This window comes from Rhinopithecus roxellana, chromosome 4, assembly GCF_007565055.1.
Source record: "Rhinopithecus roxellana isolate Shanxi Qingling chromosome 4, ASM756505v1, whole genome shotgun sequence".
In the NCBI taxonomy this organism is placed as follows: Eukaryota; Metazoa; Chordata; class Mammalia; order Primates; family Cercopithecidae; genus Rhinopithecus; species Rhinopithecus roxellana.
The window spans coordinates 77,770,731-77,798,558 of NC_044552.1; the positions used below are offsets into that span (position 1 = coordinate 77,770,731).

General features: G+C 41.6%; 1 protein-coding gene and 1 pseudogene across 2 annotated transcripts in view; both read left to right on the top strand.

The window, feature by feature from the left end:
- The window catches only part of PREP (prolyl endopeptidase), a 137,488-nt gene extending 110,558 nt beyond the window's left edge, over nt 1-26,930 (top strand). For both annotated transcript variants that reach the window (XM_010352509.2, XM_030929189.1), the window contains exons 11-15: nt 17,466-17,602; nt 20,825-20,919; nt 23,803-23,934; nt 24,462-24,618; nt 26,185-26,930. In XM_010352509.2, coding sequence (XP_010350811.1) covers nt 17,466-17,602; nt 20,825-20,919; nt 23,803-23,934; nt 24,462-24,618; nt 26,185-26,479 — 816 coding nt within the window. In that variant the 3' untranslated portion in view covers nt 26,480-26,930. The remainder of the gene's footprint in view (nt 1-17,465; nt 17,603-20,824; nt 20,920-23,802; nt 23,935-24,461; nt 24,619-26,184) is intronic.
- On the top strand, nt 5,611-5,965 carry LOC104653507 (annotated as a pseudogene).
- Nucleotides 26,931-27,828: the final 898 nt, after the last annotated feature.

A 27,828-nucleotide genomic window follows, 5' to 3' on the forward strand; every position in this document is an offset into this window, starting at 1 on the left:
ACTAGAAATGGACAAATATTGTCAGAAAATAAATGCTTTACTACCAGTTTTACCTCTGTGAAATTTTTTGTGCTATCTAGTCTTTAAGAGTTATTTTAGGCCACAGTTTATAACCAAAACAGAAAATAATACTATGCCTCCCTTACAGAGCTTCAAAGTAAATTTTTCTGTTTTCCTAGCATGCTTTTATTTTATTGGAGCCCTCCAGCTCTAGGTTGTTGCATGTGTACAGAGGTTTGGAAATCTTTTAGACAAGTTGACGAGTAAAAAAGGAATTCTACTGGCATGTAAATTCAGTTGACCCATTCTGTATTGTGTTTTATGAGAATCTAGGATCATTGCTTTGTATTTTTTTTTTTTTTTTTCAAACTCTGGACCATCAGATCTTCATCCTTTTAGTGACTTTTGGCTTTTTTAACATCATCTTTTTAAAAATAGCTTCTTTCATGCATTCAGTTTCCTTTTCCTTCTTCACTTTCAAGTGAGAAATCACAGTAAGCATCTAAGAATGAGTGTGGCTGGGCGCAGTGGCTCACACCTGTAATCCCAGCACTTTGGGAGGCTGAGGCGGGCAGATCACCTGAGGTCAGGAGTTCAAGGCCAACCTGGTCAACATGGAGAAACCCTGTCTCTACTAAGAATACAAAAATTAGCCGGGTGTGGTGGTGGGTGCCTGTAATCCCAGCTACTTAGAAGGCTGAGGCAGGAGAATCACTTGAACCCAGGAGGTGGAAGTTGTGGTAAGCCGAGATCACGGCACTGCACCCCAGCCTGGGCAATAGAGCAAGACTCCATCTCAAAAAAAAAAAAAAAAAAAAAATGACTGAGTGAAAAGATTGCTTAAGCAAATAAAAGTAATTATTTCACAGATATTTATTAAGCACTGTGGTGTGCTTAGTAAATATCTGTGAAATGATTATTTTTGGAAATATAAGGCAGGATAGAGTTTACTAGGGAAAATGGAGATGTAGTCAAGTATTTGCAGCAATTCAGTGGCGGGAAAACCATATTAATAAGCTGCTCACAGGTTCTATGGGAACCTGGAGAAGGAGCAGTATCTAAGGCTGCTCTTGGAAACAAGGCCTCCTGGAAAGGAGCTTTGAGCAGACAGAAAGAGCACAAGAAGCAAATAATGAAGAAAACACAAATCATACATAAAAATTCATACAAATACTGAGAAGCAAAGAAGGGAAAGGAAGTTGAATGCAAGAAATAAGCTACTTTTATAAACATGATATTAGAAAAGCCAAAAGCCACTAAAAGGATGAAGCTGTAAGCATCTGGAGTCTGAAGAAAATAAATCCAAAGTAATGATCCCAGAGTCTCATAAAACACAATAAGAACTAGGTCGGTGGAATTTACATGTTAGTAGAATTGCTTTTTTATTGGTCAGCTTGTCTAAAAGCTTTCCAAACATTTGTAAGCGTGCAGCAACCTGGAATTAGAAGGCACCAATCTGGTGGAAATGAATCACTTGTACAAAAGCAAAGGTGTCCTCACAGTGCTGCAGATAAAGCAAGTAGACTGATTGGAGCCCCACAGCACGTGAGCCTGGAAAGGGAGACAGATCCAGACCCTTAAGGGCCTGTGTAGGATTCACATCAGGCCATCTACGTACCAGGTGCTTGGAGAATTAGTCACATTCCAGGGAAAGTTGTGAAGGGGGTGGTGAGGGCGGGGCAGTGGTGGTGGTGGAGGAGCCCATGGGCACAGCCGAAAACTCCAGCAGTGTGTATGGTGGGAGAAGAGGACCACAGTCTCCAGGAATGCTCACATTTCAGGGACACAGGAGGAGGAGGAGCCACAAAAGCTGGCATCACAGAAGCCGGAGGAGAAGAGTTTCAAGGAGGATGGTGTGGTATTGCAGAGAAGTCACAGGGCATATAGACTGGGCAGTGTTGGGATTGGCCGTGAGCATTTGACTATGAGGGGAGCCAGTGAATGTCAGGTAGTAGTGAATTGGCCATGTGAGGGGTCAGGGAGCCTAACTGCTTCTCGTGATTGAGGGGTTTCCTTACAGCCCAGGACATGTGTGCTAATTACCAGGTAGTAGAAATATTACTTGAAATGCACTAAATGAAAGCTATTGCACTCCATGTACTGACTTTGTTGCCAGCCTTTCTGTATGCACCCCAATACTTCATAATCATCAATATTCCCCATCCACCATCCTGAATGCCGTCTATCATTAAAGTATACCATGTTCTTTTCTAAATCTTTCATGAACATGATTCAGTTAGTCATCTTCAGCTTTCATTTTGTTGATTACTGGTGATAATAAAAAGGCTGGGCAAGGTGGCTCATGCCTGTAATCCCAGCACATTGGGAGACCAAGGTGGGATAATCACTTGAGCCCAGGAGTTTGAGGCTAGCCTGGGACACACAGGTGAGACCCCATCTCTACAAACAATTTTAAAATTAGTGAGGCATGGTGGCACATACCTGTAGTCTCAGCTACTCAGGAGACGGAGGCAAAAGGATCCCTCGAGTCCAGGAGTTTGAGGCTGCAAGTGAGCTATGATTGTACCACTGTACTCCAGCCTGGGTGACAGAGTGATAGCCTGTCTCAAAAAAAAAAAAAAAAAAAAAAAGGGAAAGAAAAGGGTATATCTATAAGATTAAAAGTATATTTCTGTGTTTAGAAACGAATATGCAAAAATCTGTCTATGATGATAGCACTGGGGCTGCAGTGGTGGGAGGCAGTCTGGGCCATCAAAAAAGATACATATGATTTGACTGGTAAGATTTCTGCTACTGTTACTCCACTGCACAAATATAAAATATTTCACACAGCCAAGTTCAGAATATAAATCAAAAAGAATTTGTTCTTGTACCTTCACAGCAGGATTCCTGAACTTTGTGATTTGCCTTCATCCCCCACCTCCCCGCCCATTTTTCCCCACCACCCTAGTGAGTTGCTTCCCAGTAGCTATTTGTGATGCCACCTCTACACCTCTAGTTCAGTCTCTTCTAATTGACCACCTCTTTGCAAAACAAAAAATGATATTGAACAGTTATGCCAACTTCCTGATTCTAGGACCTCTGTTGATGCTGTCCTCAATTCGGGGCCACACTCAGCTTCATACAGTCCCATTTAATCCTGTACACTGTCATGACCTGCTTGCTTGCACAAACACTGCTCTGCTTTTTCCCCACTAACATCTGCCTGTCTTTAATAGTTCACCCTTTTAAGGGGTGAATAGTTACCAGCCACAAATTTTTAAGGCTGCACAGTTCTCTTCTGTTCTATTAATGAACATTCTGACCAGAGTTTGTCTTTCCAGCATTTTGGTTATTAATTTTATTTTTCTACCTAATGCAATAAAACAAGTAAGTGGTCTGCTGTAGTTTTGAGTTAATGAGGATTTGAAATGGATTTCACGTATCCTTGTTGGGTTTTTATTATGCAGGGGCAATCTTATGCAGTAAATTACCATAACTAACCAGTTTAAGAGCCCATAAAGCTCCTCTGCCCTGGCATTGCTAAATTAGTAGATTAACAGCTACACATAAGGAATATGTCAGATGTTAAGTATTTTTCATTAGTATTAAGTTGGAAATTTGTGACCTCAAAAAGCTTATGTAATCTCTTAAGTGCCTCAACCAAAGTTAATTTTATCTTATTATTTTTCAACTTACAAGCATTTTCAGGCAAGACTGTAGGCTGCTCTGTTTGTATAAATTTTTTTTTAATGAAACACCATTCAAACTACCTTTTCTGATACTTAATTGAAATATAGGGTATAGTTTGGGCATTAATTTATGTATTAATCTAGCATGTTTTCTAAGCGCCTACTGTCTTCTGGGTACCATGCTGGATACGGAGGCAAATAGATGCACAGGCCTAGAATGGGGACACATGGGAGCACAATAGAGTGCCATGGAGAGTTCAGCAGGGGCCCCCAGAGGAGAGGGAGGGGATTGGCTGATTTCCTTTTTACAGTGGCTAAGAGCATGGAGCATGGAGCCAGAAAGCTTGGGTTCAAATTCTGACTCCATCATTTACGAGATGTATGACTTGGGTTCCTTACTTAACAATTTATCTGGGTTAGAATGACCCCAGCTGAAAAGTGGGAATATTCGTAGTACATCCCACGGGGGATTGGTTCCAGAACACTCTGTGGATACCAAAATCTGAGGATGTTCAAGTTCATTATATAAAACGGCACGGCATTTGCATACAGCCTATGGTCATCTTCCCACACACTTTAAATTATCTCTAGACTATGTATAATAGCTAATACAATGTAAACTCTATGTAAATAGTTGTTATACTATCCTGTTTTTTAAATTTTTAATTGTATTATTATTTTTCGTTGGGTTTAAAAAATTTTTTTCAATCCACAGTTGGTTGAATCTGCAGGTGTGAATCCTGTGGATATAGAGAGCCAACTGTATAGACCTCATATTTGGATTAAAATGAGAAAGAATTTTTTAAAGCCCTTAGACTAGGGCTTGCTTGATACATGGTAAGAACTAAATAAGTGTTTTAAACAAGTCAAGTAAAATAGGTAATGTGAATTTTGACCAAAGTATGAACTAAAGAAAACTCTGTTGTGAAAAATAAACTAACTGGCAGGTATTTTAACATTTGTTTTTAAATGTATGGAAACTTTAGTTGATAATTAGCTTGCAAGGTTCTGTCACTAAGTTCTGTCTCCAGAACCTTGGCTAACTTTTGTTTCTTTTGGTTTTGGTTGTTTTAACGTTTTCAGGTAAGGAGCAACTTTCTAACAGAGAGGCTCCAAAATGCAATGAATGGCCATTTGTGCTGTTTTAAGTTTCTTTCTTGCTACTAGAAATATTTAAGCAAAGGATGAACCTGCCTGAGATGTAGCTTTGTGGGTGTCTGCATTGGGTAGGGAAGGAGGAGGTCAAACAAGTGAACTTCTAAGAGCCAATAGATTTTTTTTTCATTCGTGATTTGGTCTGGAAAGGCATGTGACATTGGGATTGGGGCTCTGGAGGTGTGAAACAGCAATATCGCTAGAGAGGCTGGTTGAAGTTGGGAAGAACTGAGAGAAGCTGAAGGCAGAGAGTGGAGAGCTTTAATTGCTGGTCTAAAACGTGGACTTTAGCTGGGTTTGGTGGTTCACACCAGCACTTTGGGAGGCCCAGGCAGGAGGATTGCTTGAGGCTAGCAGGTTGAGACCATCCTGGGCAACATAATGAGACCCATGTCTCTACAAAAAATAAATAATTAGCCGCGTGTGGTGGTGCATGCCTGAAGTCCTAGCTACTCAGGAGGCTGAGCCAGGAAGATGAGGATTGCTTTATATACATACATACATACATACATACATACATACATACATACATACATACATGGACTTCATGTTGTAGAGAATGGAGAGGCATTTTTGAATAGGAGAGTGACTTAGATTAAAAAGGAGGTTTTAGATGGATTAATCTGGTAACAGGTGCTCAGATTGGAAGCAGGAGTCCTGGAAGCCAAGGCCCTTGTGCAGGCAGGCAGGGATAAGATGGTGTGGGAGAGGTAACTACAATGACTTTGAGCTCCAGACCTGAGGCAAGCTGGTATAGGTATTTGAGGATCAAAAAGAGAGTATTTAGCCCTCGGAGCAGGCGGCAGGGGCGGCCTGTGCAGCAATGGCCAAGATCAAGTCTCGAGACCTTCGCGGTAAGAAGGAGGAGCTGCTCAAACAGCTAGACCTGAAGGTGGAGCAGTCCCAGCCGCGCGTCGCCACCAGCCTCCAAGCTCTCTAAGATCGTGTCATCCGCAATTCCATTGCCCGTGTTCTTACCGTAATTAACCAGACTCAACACAAAGAAAACCTCAGGAAATTCTACAAGGGCAAGAAGTACAAACCTCTGGACCTGCGCCCTGAGAAGACGTGTGCCATGCGCCACTGGCCCAGCAAGCACGAGGAGAACCGGAAGACCAAGAAGCAGCCGCGGAAGGAGTGGCTGTACCCGCTGCGTTAAGTACACAGTGAAGGCCTGAACGTCGTCACATTGTCAAAAAAGAGAACTGGCTGAGGAAAACAAAAGAAAAGTGTGTATTTAATATGCAATTCTGTATTCATTCAACAAATATTATTGAAGGCAAACAATGCAGAACTCATAACCCCCTGATGATGGATTCATCATGTGGTTCTCATGCAGGAGCAAAACACACAACATATGCCTTTCATGTGCAGCCTAAATCCCATTGCAGTGAGCCATGTTACAGGGCAGTTTCTGGCTATACCAAAACAGAAGCTGCTTTCTCTGGGCCTCCGCGTGTAGCAGGGTTCCTTCACTTTTAATGAAAATGTCTGATTGTGTGTCTTCATTGACTACAAAGAGATCAGACCAGTGGAACTGAAGATGGCTTTGATGTTCTACAATCAAGTCAGATTTATTCATCATAGCCCTGTGAGTCTTTCTACCTCAAAACACCAGGTTACCGCTGAAATCCAAATAAACTTATCAAAGTGCCATAGCACGAGATCCAGCTGTGCCTCCATCGCTGCCCTTCTTTCCTTGTGTTCAGAACTTCCACTTTCTATTTCGCTTTTGGCTTCACAGTTTGAGACTGGGAAAAGGCGTATTATTCCAAAAAACAGATGGTTGAGCCTTAGAAAGCTGCTGAATTTCTGCAGAGTATAGCACTTAGCACATTATTGGTGCTCAAGAAATGTACTGAAAGTTAAAACAGATTTTAAATAGATAGACTTTGCTGTTATTGAGGTATCCTAAGGGAGCTTTTAAATCCCCAGTGTTACCAAAATGACCAGCCATCCTTGGAAAAACTACAGCAGTCTGGAATAGGCTTTCCTTCTATATTTTCTGCCCAAAGATGACTCTTCAAGTCCTCTCCACTCCCCAAAAGTGAAATGCCTGGAACATAGACAAGATGACAACCTTCTAATGCCAGGCTAGCATTTTTCACCTTAGTACAGCACAGAAACATGTAGTGCCTCCCTCTGAGTCCTGGAAAGTTCTTCATATGCTCATTTTACAGGGTAACTGAAGCACAGAGGTTGCCTGCCTACTGCCCAGTTCTTTTGGTAATGGAATGTCTTATTCCTGTACGTGCTGCCGGTGGACTCAGAGCAGTTCTGCTCCTTGTCAGATTTATTTGGCACATGTAGCACAGACCACACAAGTGGCCTCTGTCAACTCTGATAGCAAGGGGGAGCTCAACACCCTTTTATGAACATTCTTCTTTAAACCTGTCAGGCTCTAAAATTAGGCAGGAGTTGCTATCACCAGACATTCTTCTGTGTGAAGGGGCTGCCCTTTGCAGCCTACCTTCATCTTTCATAGATGAGCACATCCCATGACTGGCGATAATGGGAGTCCTGGCATTTGCCTCAGATAGCACAGTATCTGAACTGGATCAAATGTGTTACTGAAGATTGTTTTCAGGAACCTAACTGATTGCACATTCGCGTGTCTTAGCACAATTGATTTTGTTACTAAACGTATGCATCTCAAGGAGAATAATTTCAAGAGAGACAGGTGATCTTTGCACAATTAAGGTCATTCATTTGAAGGAACGGTAATGTTCCATTGATTTGTCATACTAACTTCTCTTTTTTCTTTAAAGGAAGATATTCTTTTTTTTTTTTTTTTTTGAAACCAGATTTGCATGTTAAGGCAGCTAGATGTGTATTTAGTGATTGCCATCTTGTACTAAAACATGCTTCCAGAGTTAAACTGCTTTATCATTGGTGATGCCTCTAGAAAGTTGTGCTTGACAACAGAGATGGGATTTGTGAAACTTTATACTTATGTACTTTATATAAATGTACACCATTTCTTCCTTTTTTTTTTAATGCAAAACATTCAGCTCAAGGATCTGTGAGTTCTTATCTGTTAAACAATTATTCTTAGAATATGGTTTTAAATGTGCAAAATCAGAAGCTGCTTTAAATTTAATTGATTACGATTACTTAAAAAGTTGGGATAGCTTTATGATTCGCTCAAGCATTTTTTTCATTTGTGAAATGAATGGTGTCTGTTAAGCCTTAAAAAAATACTATTGAAATGGAATTTTTTTAGTAGAATGGCCATAGAAAGATGTAGTGGGATTTTTATTGTTTTAATAATCTGTCTTCAAGATGGTAACACTAATGACTATGTGGAAAAGGATCATCTTTCTAAGCTGACTCATTTGGCTAAAATAGTAACAGCAGCCACTCTTGTATCTGGAATATCGCTTTTGAAATGCTTGAATGAGTCTCCTTTTTAAGAAAATAATGAAAATAGTCTGGGTGCGGTGGCTCACGTCTATAATCCCAGCACTTTGGGAGGTTGAGGTGGACAGATCACTGAAGGTCAGGAGATCAAGACCAGCCTGGCCAACATGGTGAAACCCTGTCTCTACTAAAAATACCAAAATTACCTGGGCATGGTGGTGTGCACCTGTATTCTCAGCTGCTCAGGAGGCTGAGGCAGGAGAATCACTTGAACCTAGGAGGCAGAGGCTGCAGTGAGCTGAGATCATGCCACTTCACTCCAGCCTGGGCAACAGAGCAAGATTCTGTCTCAAAAAAAAAAAAAAGCAAATAAGGGATAGCATCTCTGGCAGAATGATTTTTGTCCCCTGGATTCCCTAGAGATGGGTGGTCATCGTCTTGGGGAAGAAAGAAATGAATGTGTTAAATCTATGCCAAAGGCTCTAACACTTTCAACATTTTGCATAATTGCACCCAATAAAGATATTTACAAGGAAGTAATAACTTGAAGTTAATTACTTTGTGATGTAGTAGGGAAAAAACACTGAACCAGGGACTTGGGAGACCTTGGTAGTAACTTGCCATAAGCTGGCAGTGTTGCCTTGTCGGGTATCTTTTTTGTTTTTTCTGTTTTTTTGTTTTGTTTTGTTTTTTCTGTTTTTTTTAAAGACAGAGTCTGGCTGTGTTGCCCGGGCTGGAGTGCAATGATGCGATCTCGGCTCACCGCAACTTCTGCCTCCTGGGTTCAAGAGATTCTCGTGCCTCAGCCTCCTGAATAGCTGGGACTACAGGTGCCCTCCACCATAACTGGCTAAGTTCTGTATTTTTAGTAGACACTGGGTTTTGCCTTGATGGCCAGGCTGGTCTTGAACTTCTGTCCTCAAGTGATCTGCCCGCCTTGGCCTCCCAAAGTTCTGGGATTGCAAGCATGAGTCACCACACCCAACCCTTGACAGGTATCTTTATCTTCTTGACTCTTATTTTGTCATTTGTAAAATAAGAGAGGACTGCTAGCTGGATGAAAGCCTGGAGTGACAACCTCTCCTTATATCTGAAACATTTTGAAGTCCCAGAATTTACTATTATTATCTTATATCCTCAGGGCTGAGAAAGAACTGACACTAGCTTTGTTTACCAGGTGGTACAGTCTTGTGACTGCTCCGAAAATACCCTTCTCAGCCCTCTATCAAGAAATCAATGTGGGCTTCATGAAGGGTGTGGTTCCTTACAGCCTTGTGGTGCTTAATGTTACTGGTTTGGGATGTGGAATAATGCTGTTATGCTGCTGTGTGTCTCCACAATGAAGAGTTCAAGTTTTTTGGTTTTTTTTTTTTTTTTTTTTTTTTTTGGCGGAGAATCTTTATTAAGTACAGAAACTCAGCAGTATATATTTAACACAGTTTAGTGGCAAGTTCTTTGACCTCTCTGTCTTTTACCACTTGGCAATGTAAGCCGCAGATTTATGACCCCAGACATTGCCTCCCGGGTGACAGTGATCTCAGCATACCCATCATTGTAACTGGTTCTGGTAGTTTCCACCAGCTTAGCCAGAGCTCCTTTGTCTTCCCAGTTAACCTGTATGCAGGCAACACTGGTGCCAGTCTCCCTGTGGACTGGACGTCCCGGTCTGGCCGTTCCTTTATGACGTAGTAGGGAACCCCCTCTCATGAGACAGGGCAGATGGGAAGACAGCCTGCTGGAAAGGATCCATGTCGTGTGCAGTCACCACCAGTTGAGCCACCTTGTTCTCCCACAAGGTAGCGACAGTGTTAACCGCTGCTCCAAGGACAGGTGGTCTCCAGTGGGGACCTCCCCTTTGCCGGCAGCTTTCTTCTCAGCCCAGGCCAGCAGCCATCGCTTCTTCTCTTGCTCTGTCTCTGGTCAGTACCTGTGGGCCAGCCTAGGCAGCTGAGTGCTGTTTTGCTGCCCGAGGCCTGGACGAACTGGTTCCTCACAAAGGCACTTTCAGCCATGTTTAGAGGACAGTCCTTTGTCACCGCAGCTGGATGTAGCGGGGCCGCTTGACAAAGCAGGTGAGGTCTCTTGGGGTTGGATGTCCTGCAAGTGCCAACATTCTTGGGTCTCTCTCAGGTGGTTCATCACCTTGGCTGCCTGCTTCTTCACAACAGAGCCTGGGGCCACCGTCTCCAGCTGCCCAAGATACCAATAGAGTCTAACGTTTAAAGAAGAATAAAATGAAATTAAGGAAAGCAGCTTCTTAATTTACTGTGTAACTTCGATCGGCTGCTGGCTGGCTCACTAATGCTTAGAACTAACTGTGGTTTTGAATCACTGTCGTAATGTTTGGTTTTATTTTCTGTGTCCGTCATGAAGGCTTCATATCAATATACTCCAAGATAGTCCCGCTTATGAGATCTTACCGGTGCTTCCAAAGACAATCTTTCTCTTCATTGTGAATTCTTTGGTGGTGCTTATAGTCTGTTAAGGTGAAAGGGGGTGCCAGGTCCAGGCTCCTTGTCAAACTGGATCATATTGTGCAACCCATTTACTCTGCTGTTGACAAGAAGAAGGAAGACAGGGCCCTGTCTGCCTCACATGATGAGCTGTTAGCCCTGGAAGACAGACAGACTTTTCCTATTACTCAAGTGGGCATCTGTTAGATCCCATGTGAGCACTTTGTCTTCCTGTCCATTGAGGGTCTCATAAAAGCTTTGGCATCCCACTACAGAACTGTGTGCACAGTGGACACTCAGAAATAATGGAGGTGTATTATCAGCTCTCTCATTGGTTACAGTATGGGAAAAAGGAAAAGGAAGTAATTTTGTTTACCTTGAACCTGAGTACTGTGGTAGCAATAAACTACCAAGCAAAGAAACAACACATGCATTTAAGCTTTGGCAACTGTTTACTTATCAAGCACTAATGGCTCTTATATGTATGTATAAATGACATTTTATATGTTACTAATAATAGTTTAAGGTTCTAATATTCCTACCACAACTCCACTGTAGCCAATGAGAGGAGTCAGGGAGACTGGTTGGTCATGATGCTAGTGAAGTAGAGAGCTCTGAGCTGGTTTGCCTGTACAAATGACAGAGAAGACACTTGCTTGTAAAACTAAATGACCAAGTGCCTGGGTGTAGGGGCCTTGGCACAAGATGATCCTGAGGGTTGAAAATAGGGTGGCTGAGAAGGGAGTGTTGCTACTAGCCCAAGTAAGAGGCCCATGGAGGAGCATGTATCTGGGCACATTGATTTGGAGATGTGGACAGGCCATCTACCACATGAGATCATGAACCCCCATAGCCTAGGCAACTTGACCAGCTTCTTAACCAGCCCCTCACAGGTGACTTCCAGGAAACACACGTCTGGCTATGGCCCTGCAGATGTGGACATGGAGGTCCTTTGCATAGAGCAGATTGTTGGAGCTCTCTGAGATGGCAAAGAGGGAATTTGAAAAGAGAAAAGAGACAGCCAAGTATAGAAAATTGTAAAACAGGAGGAAGAGGAGGTAATAATGGATCAATTAGGAAGGTTGAAAAAGATTTCAAGGAATGTAAAGGAACCAGAGAAATACTCCACCCAGGAAGCCAAAGAAACAGTTGCCGTATAGGGATTGAAAGGGATGAGGCCTAGAAAGGAACCATTCAATAATGTCATTTCTGAACAATGAGAGAGAAAGAGAAAGAACAGATTCTCCAATAAATGGTGTCTAATAGTTGGCCATTTGGGAAAAAGTTGTTAGATCCCAGACCATATGTAAACATAAAATATAAATGTAAAAAATCAAGATGAAATTATAGACAAATATTTTTATAACTTGGGGTCGAGAATGTTTTATAAGCTAGGAAGCTGAAAAGGAAAAACAGGTATTTGGGTACATAAATATTAACACCTTCTTGCATCTCAAGACACCACAGAGAAAGTTTAAAAAAAAAAAAACTGCTGGTGTACTGGGACAAAATATAAACAAAGCATGGTAGAAAAAAGGTTACTACCCTTTAGTTTAAGATAAATTTCTGTAATCAGAAAGGAGAAGTAACAGAATAAAAGAGCAGGTATACTTTGTTCTCCAAGGACAAAATATAAAATGACTATGAAAATGTTTGCTAATAAAAAAATACAATAAGGAAATGGCAGTGTTTGCCTGTTAGACTAGTAAAAATTAAAATCCATTTTAACATCCACTACTGATGAGGCATGGACACTTAGGCAGACATTATCACTGGGCACCTAAGTTGTCCAGTCCTCTTTGAGAATATTTGGTCCAGATTTATTGAATTTTTCAGTGTATGTATACTTTGATTTAGCAGTCTCATGTCTAAGAATATATCATATAGAAATCATACCATGAGAATACCAGATTTATCTAAAAGGGATTTATTGCATCATTAACAATCACAGAACATAAAGAATAACCTAAATATCAGTGAGAAAATGGTTAAATGTGTATGCATCCATAGAATGAAATATTAGGCAGCCATTTTTAAAAAGAGGTAAATCTGGGTGTTTTACTCTGAAAAGAATTCCATGATAAATTGCTATGTGAAGAGGGAGAATGAATCATAGCCCAATATTAGCCCGATCCCATTTATCACTAATAATAACCCCTATGTGTATTTGAACATGTAAATAGGTGTGTCTCTATACACCCATGAAAATGTTGGGAAGAACATACACCAACAGGGTAGATAGAGGCAGGAATGGAGAGGCAACGAGAAAGACAGAAACGTTCATTGATGACCTTTGAAAGAGCAGGAATGGGGATGGGAATCAATGGGGTGGGAAAGTGGTGAGCTGTGAGTATGGGGTACTCAGGATTAATGATTAGGAAGATGGAGATGTAGCTTAAGAGGCAGACAGGGTGATACATAAGGTTTTGTTGGCTAGGATAGGAGAAATTTGAGTCTAGCTGTATGCCAAAGGGAAAAAATACAAAAAACAAAAACTAATAATTGAAAGAGCACAGTAGTAGCGGAGGCAGTGAGGAATGGAATCAAGACAGGGCGATCCTCCTTTCTCTGGGGTTGCAGAGACTGAATGAAGTTAGCAGAAACTAACTTTACCAGGAGCTACAAGCAGATGGACCCTATGAGGGATAGGCAAGGCCAGAGGCAGAGAGTAGGGATGCAAATTGTGCTGTCAGAAATGAAAAAAAAAAAAAAAAGAAGACATTGGAAACTACTCTTGAATTGATTTAGGTGGGGAAAGATGGAAGACACTGAGGAAGGAAAAGACGTAAGACGTAAGTTCAGAGCCAGCTGAGATCAAGTCTTCATTTGTAATGAAGCAAGTTGCCATTTCCTGAGTGTCCAGCAGCCCAGGGAAGGAGAAGGAATCCCGTGGGTTTGGGTCAGAATTAGAGGAGTTCCGGACTTAGTGACATTTAAAGAGCTGCCCAGGGGTCCCAAGCTGGGCCAGGAAAGCCCAAGCAATGCTGACAGCCTGAGAGAATATAAAGAACTGAATGACTTCATAAGAGTTTTTTAAAAAATAAAGGCAGATACCCCGGGGTAAGGAAATGACAGAAGTGGCAAAAGAGCAAGTTGGAGCCACAAGGGGGGTTGTCCTAGTTCCTTGCAGAAGAAATTCAGGCTCTAAGGGCCAAGGTGTAACCAAGGTGATGGGTGAGTATCATGCTGTTGGTTTGTCTCAGGAGACTCTTAAGTCCCATGAGGGCAGGGATTATGCATCTCGCCTTCTTTACATCTCCAGGGCTGAGTGCAGTCCCTGGCACATAATAGACACACAGCAAACATTGGAGGGAACCAGCAGCTAGGGTAGGGTGGAAACTAAGGTCTTGGTGTTGAGGCATTCCGGTATCTCTAAGGTGAGGATGCTGGACAGGCTTCACTGTTAGTCACTGAGGGAAATCACAGGAGACCCAGGTAAAGAGAAGTATAGAGACTTGTATTAAAATGATCAAGAATTCTGGGAAAACTTCTGGTTTTAGTTGATATTAATTTGTGTCCCTTACAAAAAAACAGTTCATATAAAAAGCCCTCAAGAACCAGGTAGACCTTTTAGGTTTGTTAGTTTTCATTGACGTAATTTATATTGACCCATTTATAGTTCTCCAAGTCGCAATTCCCTAAGAAGATGGCTCCTCATAGCCGAGGAAAGGATGAGAGCTATATACACTCGCTCTTTGTCCTGGAAAACCTGGGATTTGCAAGTGAATTTCATAATCAAATCTAGATCAAATGTCTCCAGTCAAGCTGGTGTCCACTAGCAAATGACAGACTCTCCTACTGATAAAAAAAAAAAAAAAAAAAAAAAGTTCCCAGTCTCTTCACATACTCCTTTTTTCATGGGCTTTTTTCTTTTTTCTTTTTTCTTTTCTTTTTTTTTTTTTTTTGAGACAGTTTCGCTCAGGCTGGAGTGCAATGGCCAGATCTCCGCTCACTGCAACCCCCACCTCCCAGATTCAGGCAATTCTCCTGCCTCAGTCTCCTGACGTAGCTAGGATTACAGGTGCCCGCCACCACGCCCAGCTAATTTTTTTTTTATTTTTAGTTGAGACAGGGTTTCTTCATGTTGACCAGGTTGGTCTTGAACTCCTGACCTCAGGTGATGCTCCTGCCTTGTCCTCCCAAAGTGCTGGGATTGCAGGTGTGAGCCATCCCGCCGGCCTTTTCATGTTTTGTTATTATGGTTTTTTTTGGAGACAGAGCCTCACTCTGTCACCCAGGCTGGAGTGCAGTGGCACCATCTCAGCTCACTGCAACCTCCGCCTCCCGGGTTCAAGCTGTTCTGCCTCAGCCTCCTGAGTAGCTGAGATTACAGGCACGCACCACCACACCCAGCTAATGTTTGTGTTTTTAGTAGGGACAGCGTTTTGCCATGTCATGTTGTCTAGGCTGGTCTCTCTGGGGGTAGTTGGAGGGAATTTGATTTTTTGAACTTCAGGTTTTATCGTGAGATTTCAGCAGTTCAATCACATATGCAGGCTCCACTTCTAATTCTCATTCTCTTGCTATTTCCACCACAAATGCAGTGACTTCCTCCATTGAAGTCTTGAACCCTTTGGAATCATCCGTGAGTGTTACAATCACTTCTTTCAAACTCCTATTAATGCGGATATTCTAACCTCATCCCTTGAATCATGAATGTTCTTCATGGTATCTAGAATGGTGAATCCTTTCTAGAAGGTTTTCAATTTACTTTACCCAGATCCAGCAGAGGAATGTATGTCAACTATAGCCTTATTTGCTTTATTGTGGTTGTCTGGAACCAAAAACTCAGTGTATCTCCGAGGTATGCCTGTATGTTTATTTCAAGACTAAAATACAGAAACTTCCTGTAATGAGTCTTCTTGCCCACAATTAAGTCATCTTCACAGTGTTCTTTCATTTTGGACTGCATTCAAAATATTGTTTTTAACATTAGAACCACACCAGCTTAAAGCTTGGATATATTTCTGCAACTACAGGGATAATGGGAACTCTGTGCTTTCAGTGGTATTCTCCAAGGATGCCTTTGTCCTGGAGTCAGATAAGTGAGTTGCAGGCTGGCTTTCAGGTACTAGAAATCTTAAAGATGGTAGCAAGAAAAGTGATATGGGAGGAGGAAGTTGAATTGTCATGAAGCATCAAGAGATAGAGCACTTTGGGAATGATGGAGGGTCTGAGAGTCAGTTAGCCGGGATGAGGAGTGTATCAGTCCAGCTGGCTGCATGAAGATCAGGGTACCTGAGAAGGGGTCAGCCTGGGGAGAATTGAGCTGCACCTGGATTTGAAACTAGATGAGAAGCTGGGGGTAGTTGGAGGGAATTTGAGTTTTTGAACAGATGATTCAGTGAAGGTAGCATCATGTGAGATGGTTTGCTCACTTGCTCATTGATGCTGTTGCCTCTGTGGGTATAGTGCTCTGAATTCTAATTCTTGAGTTGAAGGCTATGTATTTTAGCTCACTAATCCCAGCCAGTCCCTTGGAACTTGTTCCTCTTACTCCGTGTTTACTTGTACCTACCCACACAGTTACATTCTATTGGTGGCTGCTAACTGGCACTAAATAACTTTAAATAAAACTGTATTCCCTCTGATAATTTTGAACTCTGAAGAGTATTCTCCATGATTCTTCAGATGCCAAATTTAAATGTATCTCTCAGTATTTCTCTACAGAGTCCGAAACATGCTTTTTATATTACTGTTTCTTGGCAGGTTTCAGAAAACTACCAGATTGCAGGCATTTATCATGGTCCTGTAACTCCTATCTCTAAATCTGCATCCCTGCCCATTCTCCCCCTCCACACACCTCCCCCCACCCCATGGTTATTTCTATGGACTTGGTGGCAACTTTGCGCAACAGAACTGCTACCTTAAAAAGTTTCGGATAAAATATGGCTCCAGGTCACGTGAAGTGTAAAGACTTATGCCCGTGACTGGAACATAAGGTCAACAAGATGATTCCAAACTGGGGCACTTTCCAGGGGTTGTTTGGGGGTAAAAACACCATGTTTACACAAAGAGAAAGCTATTCACAGCTTTCCTTTTGGGAAAAAAAAGCATTATCAGCTTTTTGTGGCTTACTTATTCTATGGCTTATCAGTTGACTAACTTTTAATGTTCCCTTCCTTATGCCTTTTTTTTTTTTAAATCCTTTATCCAAAAGGATATGGAGATGTTGACTTTGAACTTACCAGAGGTAGCCCAGATTCAAGAAGGCTTTATGAACCTTAATTATCAATAGTGGAGAGAAGGGTCTTTGTTTAACCAGGAATAATAGGATTTCTGTGTTTTTCCTCATCAACTTTCTAAGCTAATAAGTTTTGTTGCTGCTAGCATTTGTTTAGTAGTTCAGCATAGAAAAATGACGTCGAGCATCTTAACATTTAGAGAGGAAGTTGAATATGAAATTTGTTTTCTGGAATACAAGCCTCACTAGATTGAGTTGCTTGGCAGGATGGCAAATCTGCCCCTCCCAGCACTGAGAGGGATGAGAAGGAGCAGAGAATGGAAAGCCTGTTTTCTGTGTGCCTCAGGAAGGCCCAGAGAGGTGGGCACAACGGCCACATGTGGGGATGCAGAATTGAGGCTGGGAGAGGATAAATGATATGTGAAGGGCATCCTGCAAGATAGTTGTGGAATAAGAATTCCAATGCAGGTCTCCCTGTTTTCAAATGCAGGCTCTTTAAACTGCTCTATATTCTCTCCATAAAAACTGAAAGATGCTTCACCAAATAGCCCTTTAGAGGTGCTAGGTTTTCATTGTGCTACTGTACATCATAAAGAGAGAATTTACTATCTTTCCCATTTAAGAGCATGCAGTATTTACTAAGTAATGCTAAATCTTATATTCTGCTTTCTTATGTTCTAGATTTTCTACCCTAGCAAGGATGGTACGAAGATTCCAATGTTCATTGTGCATAAAAAAGGCATAAAATTGGATGGCTCTCATCCTGCTTTCTTATATGGCTATGGCGGCTTCAACATATCCATCACACCCAACTACAGGTGAGCTCAGAACACACTCAGAGTGCTAGTATTTGATCTTTTCCATATAGTGGAAACAAACCAGAGTGCTCTACTAAATCAACTTTCTAAAATACATTACTGGCCAGGCGTGGTGGTTCACACCTATAATGGGAGGCTAAGGCGGGCGGATCACCTGAGGTCAGGAGTTCAAGACCAGCCGGGCCAACGTAGTGAAACCCCGTATCTACTAAAAATACCAAAAATATTAGCTGGACGTGGTGGCAGATGCCTGTAATCCCAGCTACTCGGGAGGCTAAGGCAGGAGAATAATCACTTGAACCCAGGAGACAGAGGTTGCAGTGAGCCAAGATCACGCCACTGCACTCCAGCCTAGGCAACAAGAACGAAACTCCATCTCAAATAAAATACAGTTCTGGAAAATTCTTGCTGCTTGTTTTCATAGATGGGCAGGATTATGTGTTAACTCTCTGAATTTTTGACCAGGAATTGAAGGATTATTTACAAGCTAATCTTGAAAAACAACCAAAAATGTCCTCAGTGTAATAGGTTGTTTGGGAACTGGATAGGGAGGCTATGGCTGCGTGACTACAGAAGATTAGTATTAATCAAGGTCTTAAAGGAAGCTCCTTTCTTCGGTGTTTGTCATTTGCTGCCACCACACTACCTTCAGTATTCTCTTCAGAGGGAATGATTTCTTAGCTGATGATATTTTTCACCAGCAGAGTCTTAAAATAAACTGTCTTAACATTCAGCCATAAATGTTTTCTGTGTACTCTGTTACATCATCTATTTTAGACTATTGTGTGCTGTTTCTGTGATTATTTCCCAGAGAACTACGTTCAGGGAGAAAATTCTACATTTATATGTTTGCTATTGTTGGTATAAATATCTTGTTATTTGCAAACTTGATTTTAATATCCCATTGCTAGTATAAAATGGAATTTGCTTTGAGCACTTTTAATAAAAACAAGGAGGTTCCCACCAGCAAGACTAGCTTTGAGCCAGCTTCTAAATAGAACCCCATATGAAATCTGATTCACAGATTCATCCAGGATCTTCTCTGTTTGGGAAGAGATTCATGGACTGGTGACTACCAGGACATAAATTCAGAATAGACTCAACCATCTGTCCCAAAGTTGAATACAAGAACACTGGTACTTTGTTTTGAGCACTCAATATCTGTAGAAGCTCATTATTTTAGATTTAATGAAGTATGAAATACGATGCCTGCCCTCAAGTGATTTATAATGAAATTGTGGACCTCAAATAACTGGCTGAAGAGTTTGCATTTATCCTTTTGTTAGCAAGGAGCTGATGGGAGGCTTTGTGTAAAATCACGATGTAGAACAGTATTTTCGAAAGATATATGTAGCATCATCATATGAGCAAATGAAGGGAAACTAGTTAGAAAAGTGTCGTAACGGTTGCTGTTCATTCATTCTATATTGACAGCTCCATATACCAGGCAACATTCCAGATATGGGGACTTCCCATCTCTTTCCAAAGTTTCCCAGGCAACAAGATTTGTTATGATTGTAATAACAAATATGTAATATTAACACATTGATATCTATGTGTTAATATTACATGCCATATTATTCTCTGACATTATTAGTCTAAGAATGCAAGCCTCAGGTAGGGCAACCTTGCCCCTTGAAAAATAAAAATAAAAAAGACGATAAATGTAGGGGTATATTATATTAACCTAATCCTTATATCACTCGAAGTATTAAAATGCAGGGTTCAGTTTTACCTCACAGCGATGCTCGAGTTTGGGGCAGTGAATGCGTGCTTCATCAGTGGACAATGAGTCACCTCGAGACCCATTCCCTTGGTCCCAGCAGGTGGGCCAGGATCAAGACAACACTGATTCCCAAGTGGATCTACTGTAGCTAAAACCACTTGTCTTTGTTCATTTGGGCAACAAGCATTTATTAAGCCTGCCCCGTTGGGATTCAAGAGATGAGTCCTGGGGCCATTTTCACCCCAGAACCCAGTGCATTTAATAATAGTCTCAGGAGAGACCATCAGAGATGCGTGAAAATCTTGAAGAGAGGACCAAGTGATCAAACATCAGTTTGGCTAATAAGGTGTGGTTGGGTGGTCCGATACATCTACCCTAACTCATCTGACCTTTCCTGTTCATCCTCAATACTCAGGAAATTAGCATTCAAACCATTGAGAGCCTTCAGTATATAGAAGTCCATGGTTTCCCCAGTTATTAAAAGAGTGACACAGTTCTCAGAAATAGTTCTCAAAGCACAGTTAATTTTAATTAACAGCGTGTCAGTACTTTTAGGGTCACCATGGAAAGAGAAGAGGGAAACAAAATCCAAATTTTCCAAAGGACTTAATGCTGTTTCCTAGAGGGTTTGTGCTGTAGTTTCTTCTGCTTATCTTTAGAAAATAGCCTCCAGCCCTGATAACTCTATTCCTGTTCTCCTTTACCTCTTGCACACCCTGTGTTGGCTAATTTATCATGGAAATTTCTGTAGAACTGGAAAACATGTTTAAAAATCCATGTTCCAGAAAAAGCTTTTTCTTTTTTCCAACTTAAACAGTTTGGAGAAAGTTACTCAAAAAATGGTAAAAGGGACTATTATCAGGTCCTCCTGTGAGCCCAGCACCATTCATGCCTGGGCTGGCAGGGTTTTGTTTTTTTCTCTGTTTAGATTATGAATTGTGTAGTGAAATATTTATTCAATGTAGAAAAATAAGACACTGAATGCTCATGAAAACATACTAGCTTTGCCTGGGCGCAGTGGTTTACGCCTGTAATCCCAGCACTTTGGGAGGCCAGAGCGGGCGGATCACTTGAGGTCAGGAATTCAAGACCAGCTTGGCCAACTTGGCAAAACCCCGTCTCTACTAAAAATACAAAAATTAGCCAGGCATGGCGTCACACACCTGTAATTCCAGCTACTCAGGAGGCTGAGGCTGGAGGATCACTTGAGCCCGGAAGGTGGAGGTTGCAGTGAGTCATGTCTGTGTCACTGCACTCCAGCCTGGGTGACAGAGTGAGACTCTGTCTCCAAAAATATGTATATATATTAGCTTTGCAGTTAAGTAGTAATAGGAAGTTATGTATTTTTCACTTTAATCAAGCAATAAAAGAAATGTCAAGCTTCTATTCTGATATTACTCAGAGTGTTGTTGGGCATACACTTTTTTGAGATGGAGAGAGAGCATGGTCTTCACTAGGCAGTTAGTGGAAGGTTAACTGTTTCTACTGCTTCTCAGTGTTTCCAGGCTTATTTTCGTGAGACACATGGGCGGTATCCTGGCAGTGGCCAATATCAGAGGAGGTGGCGAATATGGAGAGACGTGGCATAAAGGTGAGGTGTTTGCTCTGCAGAAACACAAGTCTGACATAATCAAAGCTGAGGTTGTGCTCATCCTTCCTGTTGGAATGAGCTGAGGGGGTTAGAAGCAGGAAAGCTTTTTGGCTAGATGAATGAAAAACAAGGATATTATCAGACACATTTAGGCACCACCCCCCCCTTAAAAACGACTCACTCTTTTCAGATTTTATTTTCCTTTGTTACAATAAATAGATGAAGTACATATTTTTCAGAAGCATTCCCTGTTATTTTGGGGCTTAACTCATAGGTTGTGTTTTTAATTATCACTGTCAGGAGTGAATCTTGGAGAGCTTTTTGGTATTTATTCCATCTCCTGTTAGCCTTGTTTTTGTAGTTTAGCATGAGTTGACTGTCTTGAAACAGAAGTCAAGGCAGGTCATTTTCTCTTAAGAGAAAGGAGCAATCTTGGAGCTTTCTGTTCCCAGTGTGGGCATCCTCCTGCTGGTTTTCTGAGATCTTCCCGGCATTGCTGAGAAATCGCATCCTCCCAGCATTGCTGCTGTGACTCTATTGTGCGTGAGTTTTAGACATAAAAACAGTGATTTTTCTTTTCTAGTTTTATTCCATCTCCATTCTCTGGCCTCCTGAAGCATGTATTGTAGCTGATTGACTAATACCCAACTTTATACCCCAGATGGTCACAATTTTTTTGAATGATCGTCTGTATTTTAAAACCACATCTGTTCCACTTCTTTCTATGTGGAGCACCCCTCACCCAGGCTTTTGTGTATCTGAAATTGAATTCATAGACTAACCAGTGGTCTGGAGAGGTTCTTCACTTGTCTTGGTCCTGTGTCTTTGGGGGAGGGAGGACATGGGAAAGCACCTTCACCTCCACCAGCTCTGTGCTTCCCCCAATCTTGACACCAGCGTGGCCCCCAGTGCTTGGGGTTGGTTAGCAGCTCTACGTGAGAGGGGTCTCCTCAGTATCAGAGACCACCCTTCAGATATCTGTACCTCCCTTCTGTTTCCTACGCCATCCCTAAACCTGAGGCCTGAGGCTCCGGAATTTTTTCATCAAATCAAATCAGCAAACATGAGGATAAACCTGTAAAGAGATTTCCATAAGTACCTGTTAGGTACCGTATGCAGGAAAAGCTTAGGCCTGACCCCTGGGCATCCAACATGCACCCCAGGGGCTGACAGCAGACTTCTCAAGTGCACCTTAGTGAAAGTGAGTGCCCCTGGCTGGCCATCTGGTCCACCGTTGCCAGGTATCATCCCCAGAAACTACTGACTGTGGCTGTCTTTGAAACTGCAAAGAATTCATTGCATAATTTTGAGCTGATATTAGAGTTTACACTAAAATCATACTGTGAAACTGATATTAAAAGATGAGTGATAAGAGGATAAAATTTCTGTATACCATGTTTGATTTACATCCCAAATATGTGTGCTAATTCTGAACCCCTTGACTCACCTGATTTCTTATTTAAGTTGTATGTAGTTTATGTACCATACCCCCTACTCATGGTCCCCTGATCCTGGGATCCTCTCCTGAAAGAACTGGATTCTTCTCCAGAAAACCCCTTTGGTCATCAGATGTCCACCATGCTCTGATAGGGAAGAGTAACTTTGCTCCTAGTCTGCTCTCTCATTCTTTTATTAATTAGAACCAAGTTATTTTCCAGTCTTGGGATTAGGCAGGTTCAAGCTTGACTAAGGCTAACAGTAGACTATGTTTAGACTGATTTGTAAACTTCCTCAAAATTTAGGCCATGATGAAAGGACCAGAAATAGACCTTTTCCAGTTATAGCCTAGGATATAACATTGGTAAATCTGAATTCCATTCTGTTAATTGACTTTAAAATTTAATGCTCTTTTTAAAATATAGTCATATACCCAAAATACTGTTATTCCTGGTAACTAAGTAATCCTAGCTATTCTAAATTCACTGGTAATTTCTTACTGAAATCTTAACATTTGTTTTGATATGAAAAACATTTCAGTAGCACTGCTTTATCTTTAATTAAATTTCAGCAGAAGTGGTTAATCTCAAATATCTAATTAGATCTGTGTCTGGTCTTTGTTCATTTCAAAGGCAGTTATTTCAGACATCTCTTCCTTTGAGGACATGCTTTTGACTTTTGGCCTTTACTTATAGATATTTCATGGCCCTGTAAATGTTTCTCCAAGTAATTTGTTTGGTTTAATACACTGGAATGATTTGCAGATGATAAAGCCCAGATTCTCTGGGGAAATGTTGAAGATCTTTCGTTCTGGAATTGAGAAACCATAATGTGATGCTCTGCTGCAGCACTGCCTCACCACCCAATTCCTGCTGGTTCTTTCCATTAACAACTGAGAGCAAGACTGGGGAATTTCTTTCTCCTCATCCCCGACCATGTCAGACTCCTGCAGAGGTGGGGTGGGAAGCGCGCCTCTGCAGAGCACTTCCACCTCCATCTTTGCAGGGAGGGGAGGCACGAGCACTCCCACGGCCAGCTCCGACTCGGGTGCAACCCAGAGGACTAAACACTGCTGCAGGTCTTGGTTTATACTTGTAAGTTCAGCTTCCCAAAATACAGGTTCCTTGTGATGCCATGCTGCTATCCTTTCATCATCATGCTTCTCTTAGAACCAACCATCTGTTCCCTTTGGGGCGTTTCCTGTTTAAGTTCTAGAGGCTTTTAGAAAAATACAGATCCACCATATGGATTAGCATTGTGGTATTGATGATATATTTCCACAGTGCATAACAGAACTTAAATTGAGGCTTTTTTTTTTAAATGCAGTGTTAACCCATGGTTTTTTAAGTTAATCAGTAGTTGAAACTGTGCCCTATCATTTGAATTCCCTTTAAACTGATTTTTATGTTTTGTTAATTAACTTTCTTCCACTTTGGCACATTGTAGGTGGTATCTTGGCCAACAAACAGAACTGCTTTGATGACTTTCAGTGCGCTGCTGAGTATCTGATCAAGGAAGGTTACACATCTCCCAAGAGGCTGACTATTAATGGAGGTTCAAATGGAGGCCTCTTAGTGGGTAAGTACTGGATTTTATTCATTGTACTTACTAGTAGCCCTCTTGGGGTTTTCAGATACACCATCTGTAGGCAGCTCTTGATTTACTTTGTGGATAGGACCACAAAGTGGTATCAGGAGAGCAAAACCTGTTTGTACCATTTGTATTTGGGCATCTGATAAATGACATACAAAGAGACCCTATTCTGCCTTGGGCAGGTCCTGAGATCTTGAACAAGTCCCTTAATCTCCCTTATCACTGTGAAAGCAAGTGAGGATGGGAGGAGGGGATACAGGGTTTCCAGAAAGTCCTCAAGCTTTTCAACATTCACTTTGGGGAGTAAAGCTCTATTACTGATGAGAATCCCCACGCCTCTGACAGATACCGGAGAGGGTGGGGAGCTTTGGGGCCATTGGGCAGGTGATTTCTGATGGTTTCCTCCTATGCTCTGAGGATAAATGCAACCAGGGCTCTGGAAGCTTGTAAGTATTGCCTTGCTTTGTTTAATGATAGACTGCCTCCCTTTTCTTTCTACCTTGGGTTTTTAGCTGCTTGTGCAAATCAGAGACCTGACCTGTTTGGTTGTGTTATTGCCCAAGTTGGAGTAATGGACATGCTGAAGTTTCATAAATATACCATCGGCCATGCTTGGACCACTGATTATGGGTGCTCGGACAGCAAACAACACTTTGAATGGCTTGTCAAGTAAGGTTTTATTGACATATATATGTTGTTAGTGGTTTAATATAAAGTTGAACACAGTGACAACAGGATTAGTGCTTGAGCTTTGTCACCTTCAGTGCCTCGCATTTGCATATAATCTACTGGAGAAGAGATAGGAATACCTACTTGTCTTTCTTGTTTTAATATAGTCTTTAACAAAAGCAGCAAACTACAAAAATGTTACAAAAATGTGGTAGAACAAAATTCTACAGATGGCCTCCCAAGATTCCTACCCTTGTTATTCAGACACTTATCTAGGTACTGCTTGCTGTGAGGGAGAGGATATTAATCTGCTGCTCTTTGGAGTACCTGAGGGGTCCCAAATCACATAAACCCTTAAAGGCTGAGCACATTCTCTGGCTGGAATCAGGGATGCAGCAGAAAGGGAGGTCAGAGAAATTGGAAGCATATAAAGGATTCAGCCTGCCATTTCTGGCTTTGACGATGGAGGAAGCGGGACCTCTAGAACTTTTGAGCAACCCCTAACCAACAGCCATCAAGGAAACAAGACCTAAGTCCCACAGCCGCACACAACTGAATTCTGCCAACATCCCGAGACTGCAAGTAGGTTTTTTCCAGCGTTTCCCTGTGAGAGTCCAACCAGCCAACACCTTGACTTTGACCTTGGGAGACCCAGAGCAGAGAACCCAGCTGAGCCAACTGAGACTTACAGAACTGTGAGATAAGAAGGCTGTGATGTTTCATGCTGTTAAATTTGTGGTAATTTGTTACTGTAGCAATCAAAAGGTATTATTATACTTTATATCCATATATAGGATTTCCTTTTCTAAATTAAGCAAAGAATATATGCTCCTGAAATGATAGGTCAAAAATAGGGGAAGAGGGTGTTGAGTGTGGTGGCTCACACCTGTGATCCCAGCACTTTAGGAGGCCAAGATAGGCAGATCACTTGAGCTTAGGAGTTCAAGACCAGTCCTCCATGGGCAATGTGGTGAAACACTGTCTCTAAAAAATTAGCTGGGCACGGTGGTGCATGCCTGTAGTTCCAGCTACTCGGGAGGCTGAGATGGAAGGATGGCTTGAGCCTGGGAGACAGAGGTTGCAGTGAGCCAAGATCACACCACTGCATTCCAAGACCCTGTCTCAAAAAAGAAAAAGGAATATATTCAAGTACAGTTGAACTTCTTTTATGCTCAATATAGCTACATATGTTTGAAACCGCAAGTTGCATTATTGAAATCCTATACAACTTCCCTCGTATCCTGCAACCACTATGCTGATAACAATGAGTAAACAGACATTAAAACTTCTTTTTGGCAGTAAGCGTGCCTATGATTTGCGTTGTTTCAGCAGCCCCGTGAGCTTCCTTCTTACAGTCTTTCAAAGTTGGAGCCACATAAATGACACAGCTCCCCAGTTTCCAGGAGCCCTTGCCTCATGGCCTAAATGGTAATGCAAGCACAGTCTGTGGTAGTCACTCACATACTAGTTAACTGCAGTCCTCCTTGCTAGTAAACTACCTACGTCCCTGTGCCATAAAACTCGACTGTTGCTCTCCAGCCTCACAAAGGCGTTTTTGCCTTCCAGATACTCTCCATTGCATAACGTGAAGTTACCGGAAGCAGATGACATCCAGTACCCGTCCATGCTGCTCCTCACTGCTGACCATGATGACCGTGTGGTCCCTCTTCACTCCCTGAAGTTCATTGCCACCCTTCAGTACATCGTGGGCCGCAGCAGGAAGCAAAACAACCCCCTGCTTATCCACGTGGACACCAAGGCGGGCCATGGGGCAGGGAAGCCCACAGCCAAAGTGATAGAGGAAGTCTCAGACATGTTTGCATTCATAGCGCGGTGCCTGAACATCGACTGGATTCCATAAACAGTTTCCTGCTTCCTCCTGGCAACGACAGAAAACCTCAAGGGCTTTCCCACGTTCAAACCGAGAAACCACTGGGCATAATGCTTCCCCACGGGAACATTATTCCTGCACTCACAGACTACAGTTGAACAGAACTGCTGTGGGAATTTTATCTTTTTTAGGCTTCTCCTTTTTAGCAAGCCCTTGGCGTTTCTTTTTCCACCCAGTCTAGGCACACGTGGTTTTTTTTTTTTTTTTTTAAAAGGCATGTTTGGATAAATAGCTAAATGGCAACAAACACATTGTGAATATTAGATTGCTGAATTAAGGCTCATAGTCGGGCACACTTATATATAACACCTCAGCGAAATTTGCTTCTATATCCATAACCTCTATATCTTTCAATAAATGTGAGAAATGTTCTCATGGAGAAGACTTCTTTGCAACAATAATAAATGTTATTTAAGAATGACAGGCTTTACTTCCGGTTTCTTCATATTGAGGGGCAAACTCCAGAAGTGGAGTTTTCTGTGAGAATAAAGCATTTCACCTTTCTGCAACAAGTTAGTTAGTTTCCAAGCAGTGAAGTCATAGAATGTTTGTTAGCTTTGAAAATAAGTTGTTCAGCCACTCCATCTCCCTTGTTAGAGGTGATGAAGCTGTCAGAGGGGGTTCACTATCATAAACACTAACCACTTAGTTGGGTAAAAATCTGGGGATCTTTTGGTTTGGATGCCTCCTTTCAAAAATCACTGGACTGGAAAATTCAGATTATTCACCTATTGGTCTGTGTATTGATTTGTTTACAAAGTATTCCTAGAAATCAGAGTTCCCCAAGGAGCTCTCGGAACCAAGGATCCTTGGTTCCAAGAGATCACATGAGTACATTATCCAAACAGATACATATATCCAAGCGTATCTTACAGTCAGAAATTCCAGCATTTCCCAAGCTGTTTCTCTTGCATAGATCACTCCTGGAAATAGAAATAGTTGTACTTGGGGGGAAAAAAAGTTTTTTAAGATATACTATTCCTTAAACTTTCATCCATATAATTTTTTTCAAGACATATATTTTAACATCTCATGAAACAATGTTCCTTTGAATATCAGTTTGGGAAATGCTGATCTAACTTAAAACAGTTTTTTCCCCTTTGTCTTGCTTTATCAGATATGATGAAAATTATTTTATATAGTATCTTAACCTTATATAAAATAACTTAAAATACTTCATTATTCCAATAATTTTGTACTTTTCCAAGTAAGTCCCATCTTCCAAGCTGTACATGTATGTGCTTTTAAGAGCGCTCTCTCATTCTCTACTTCAAGTTATGGTCAAAAATTAGACATACCATTTTGTATCATATCACTGC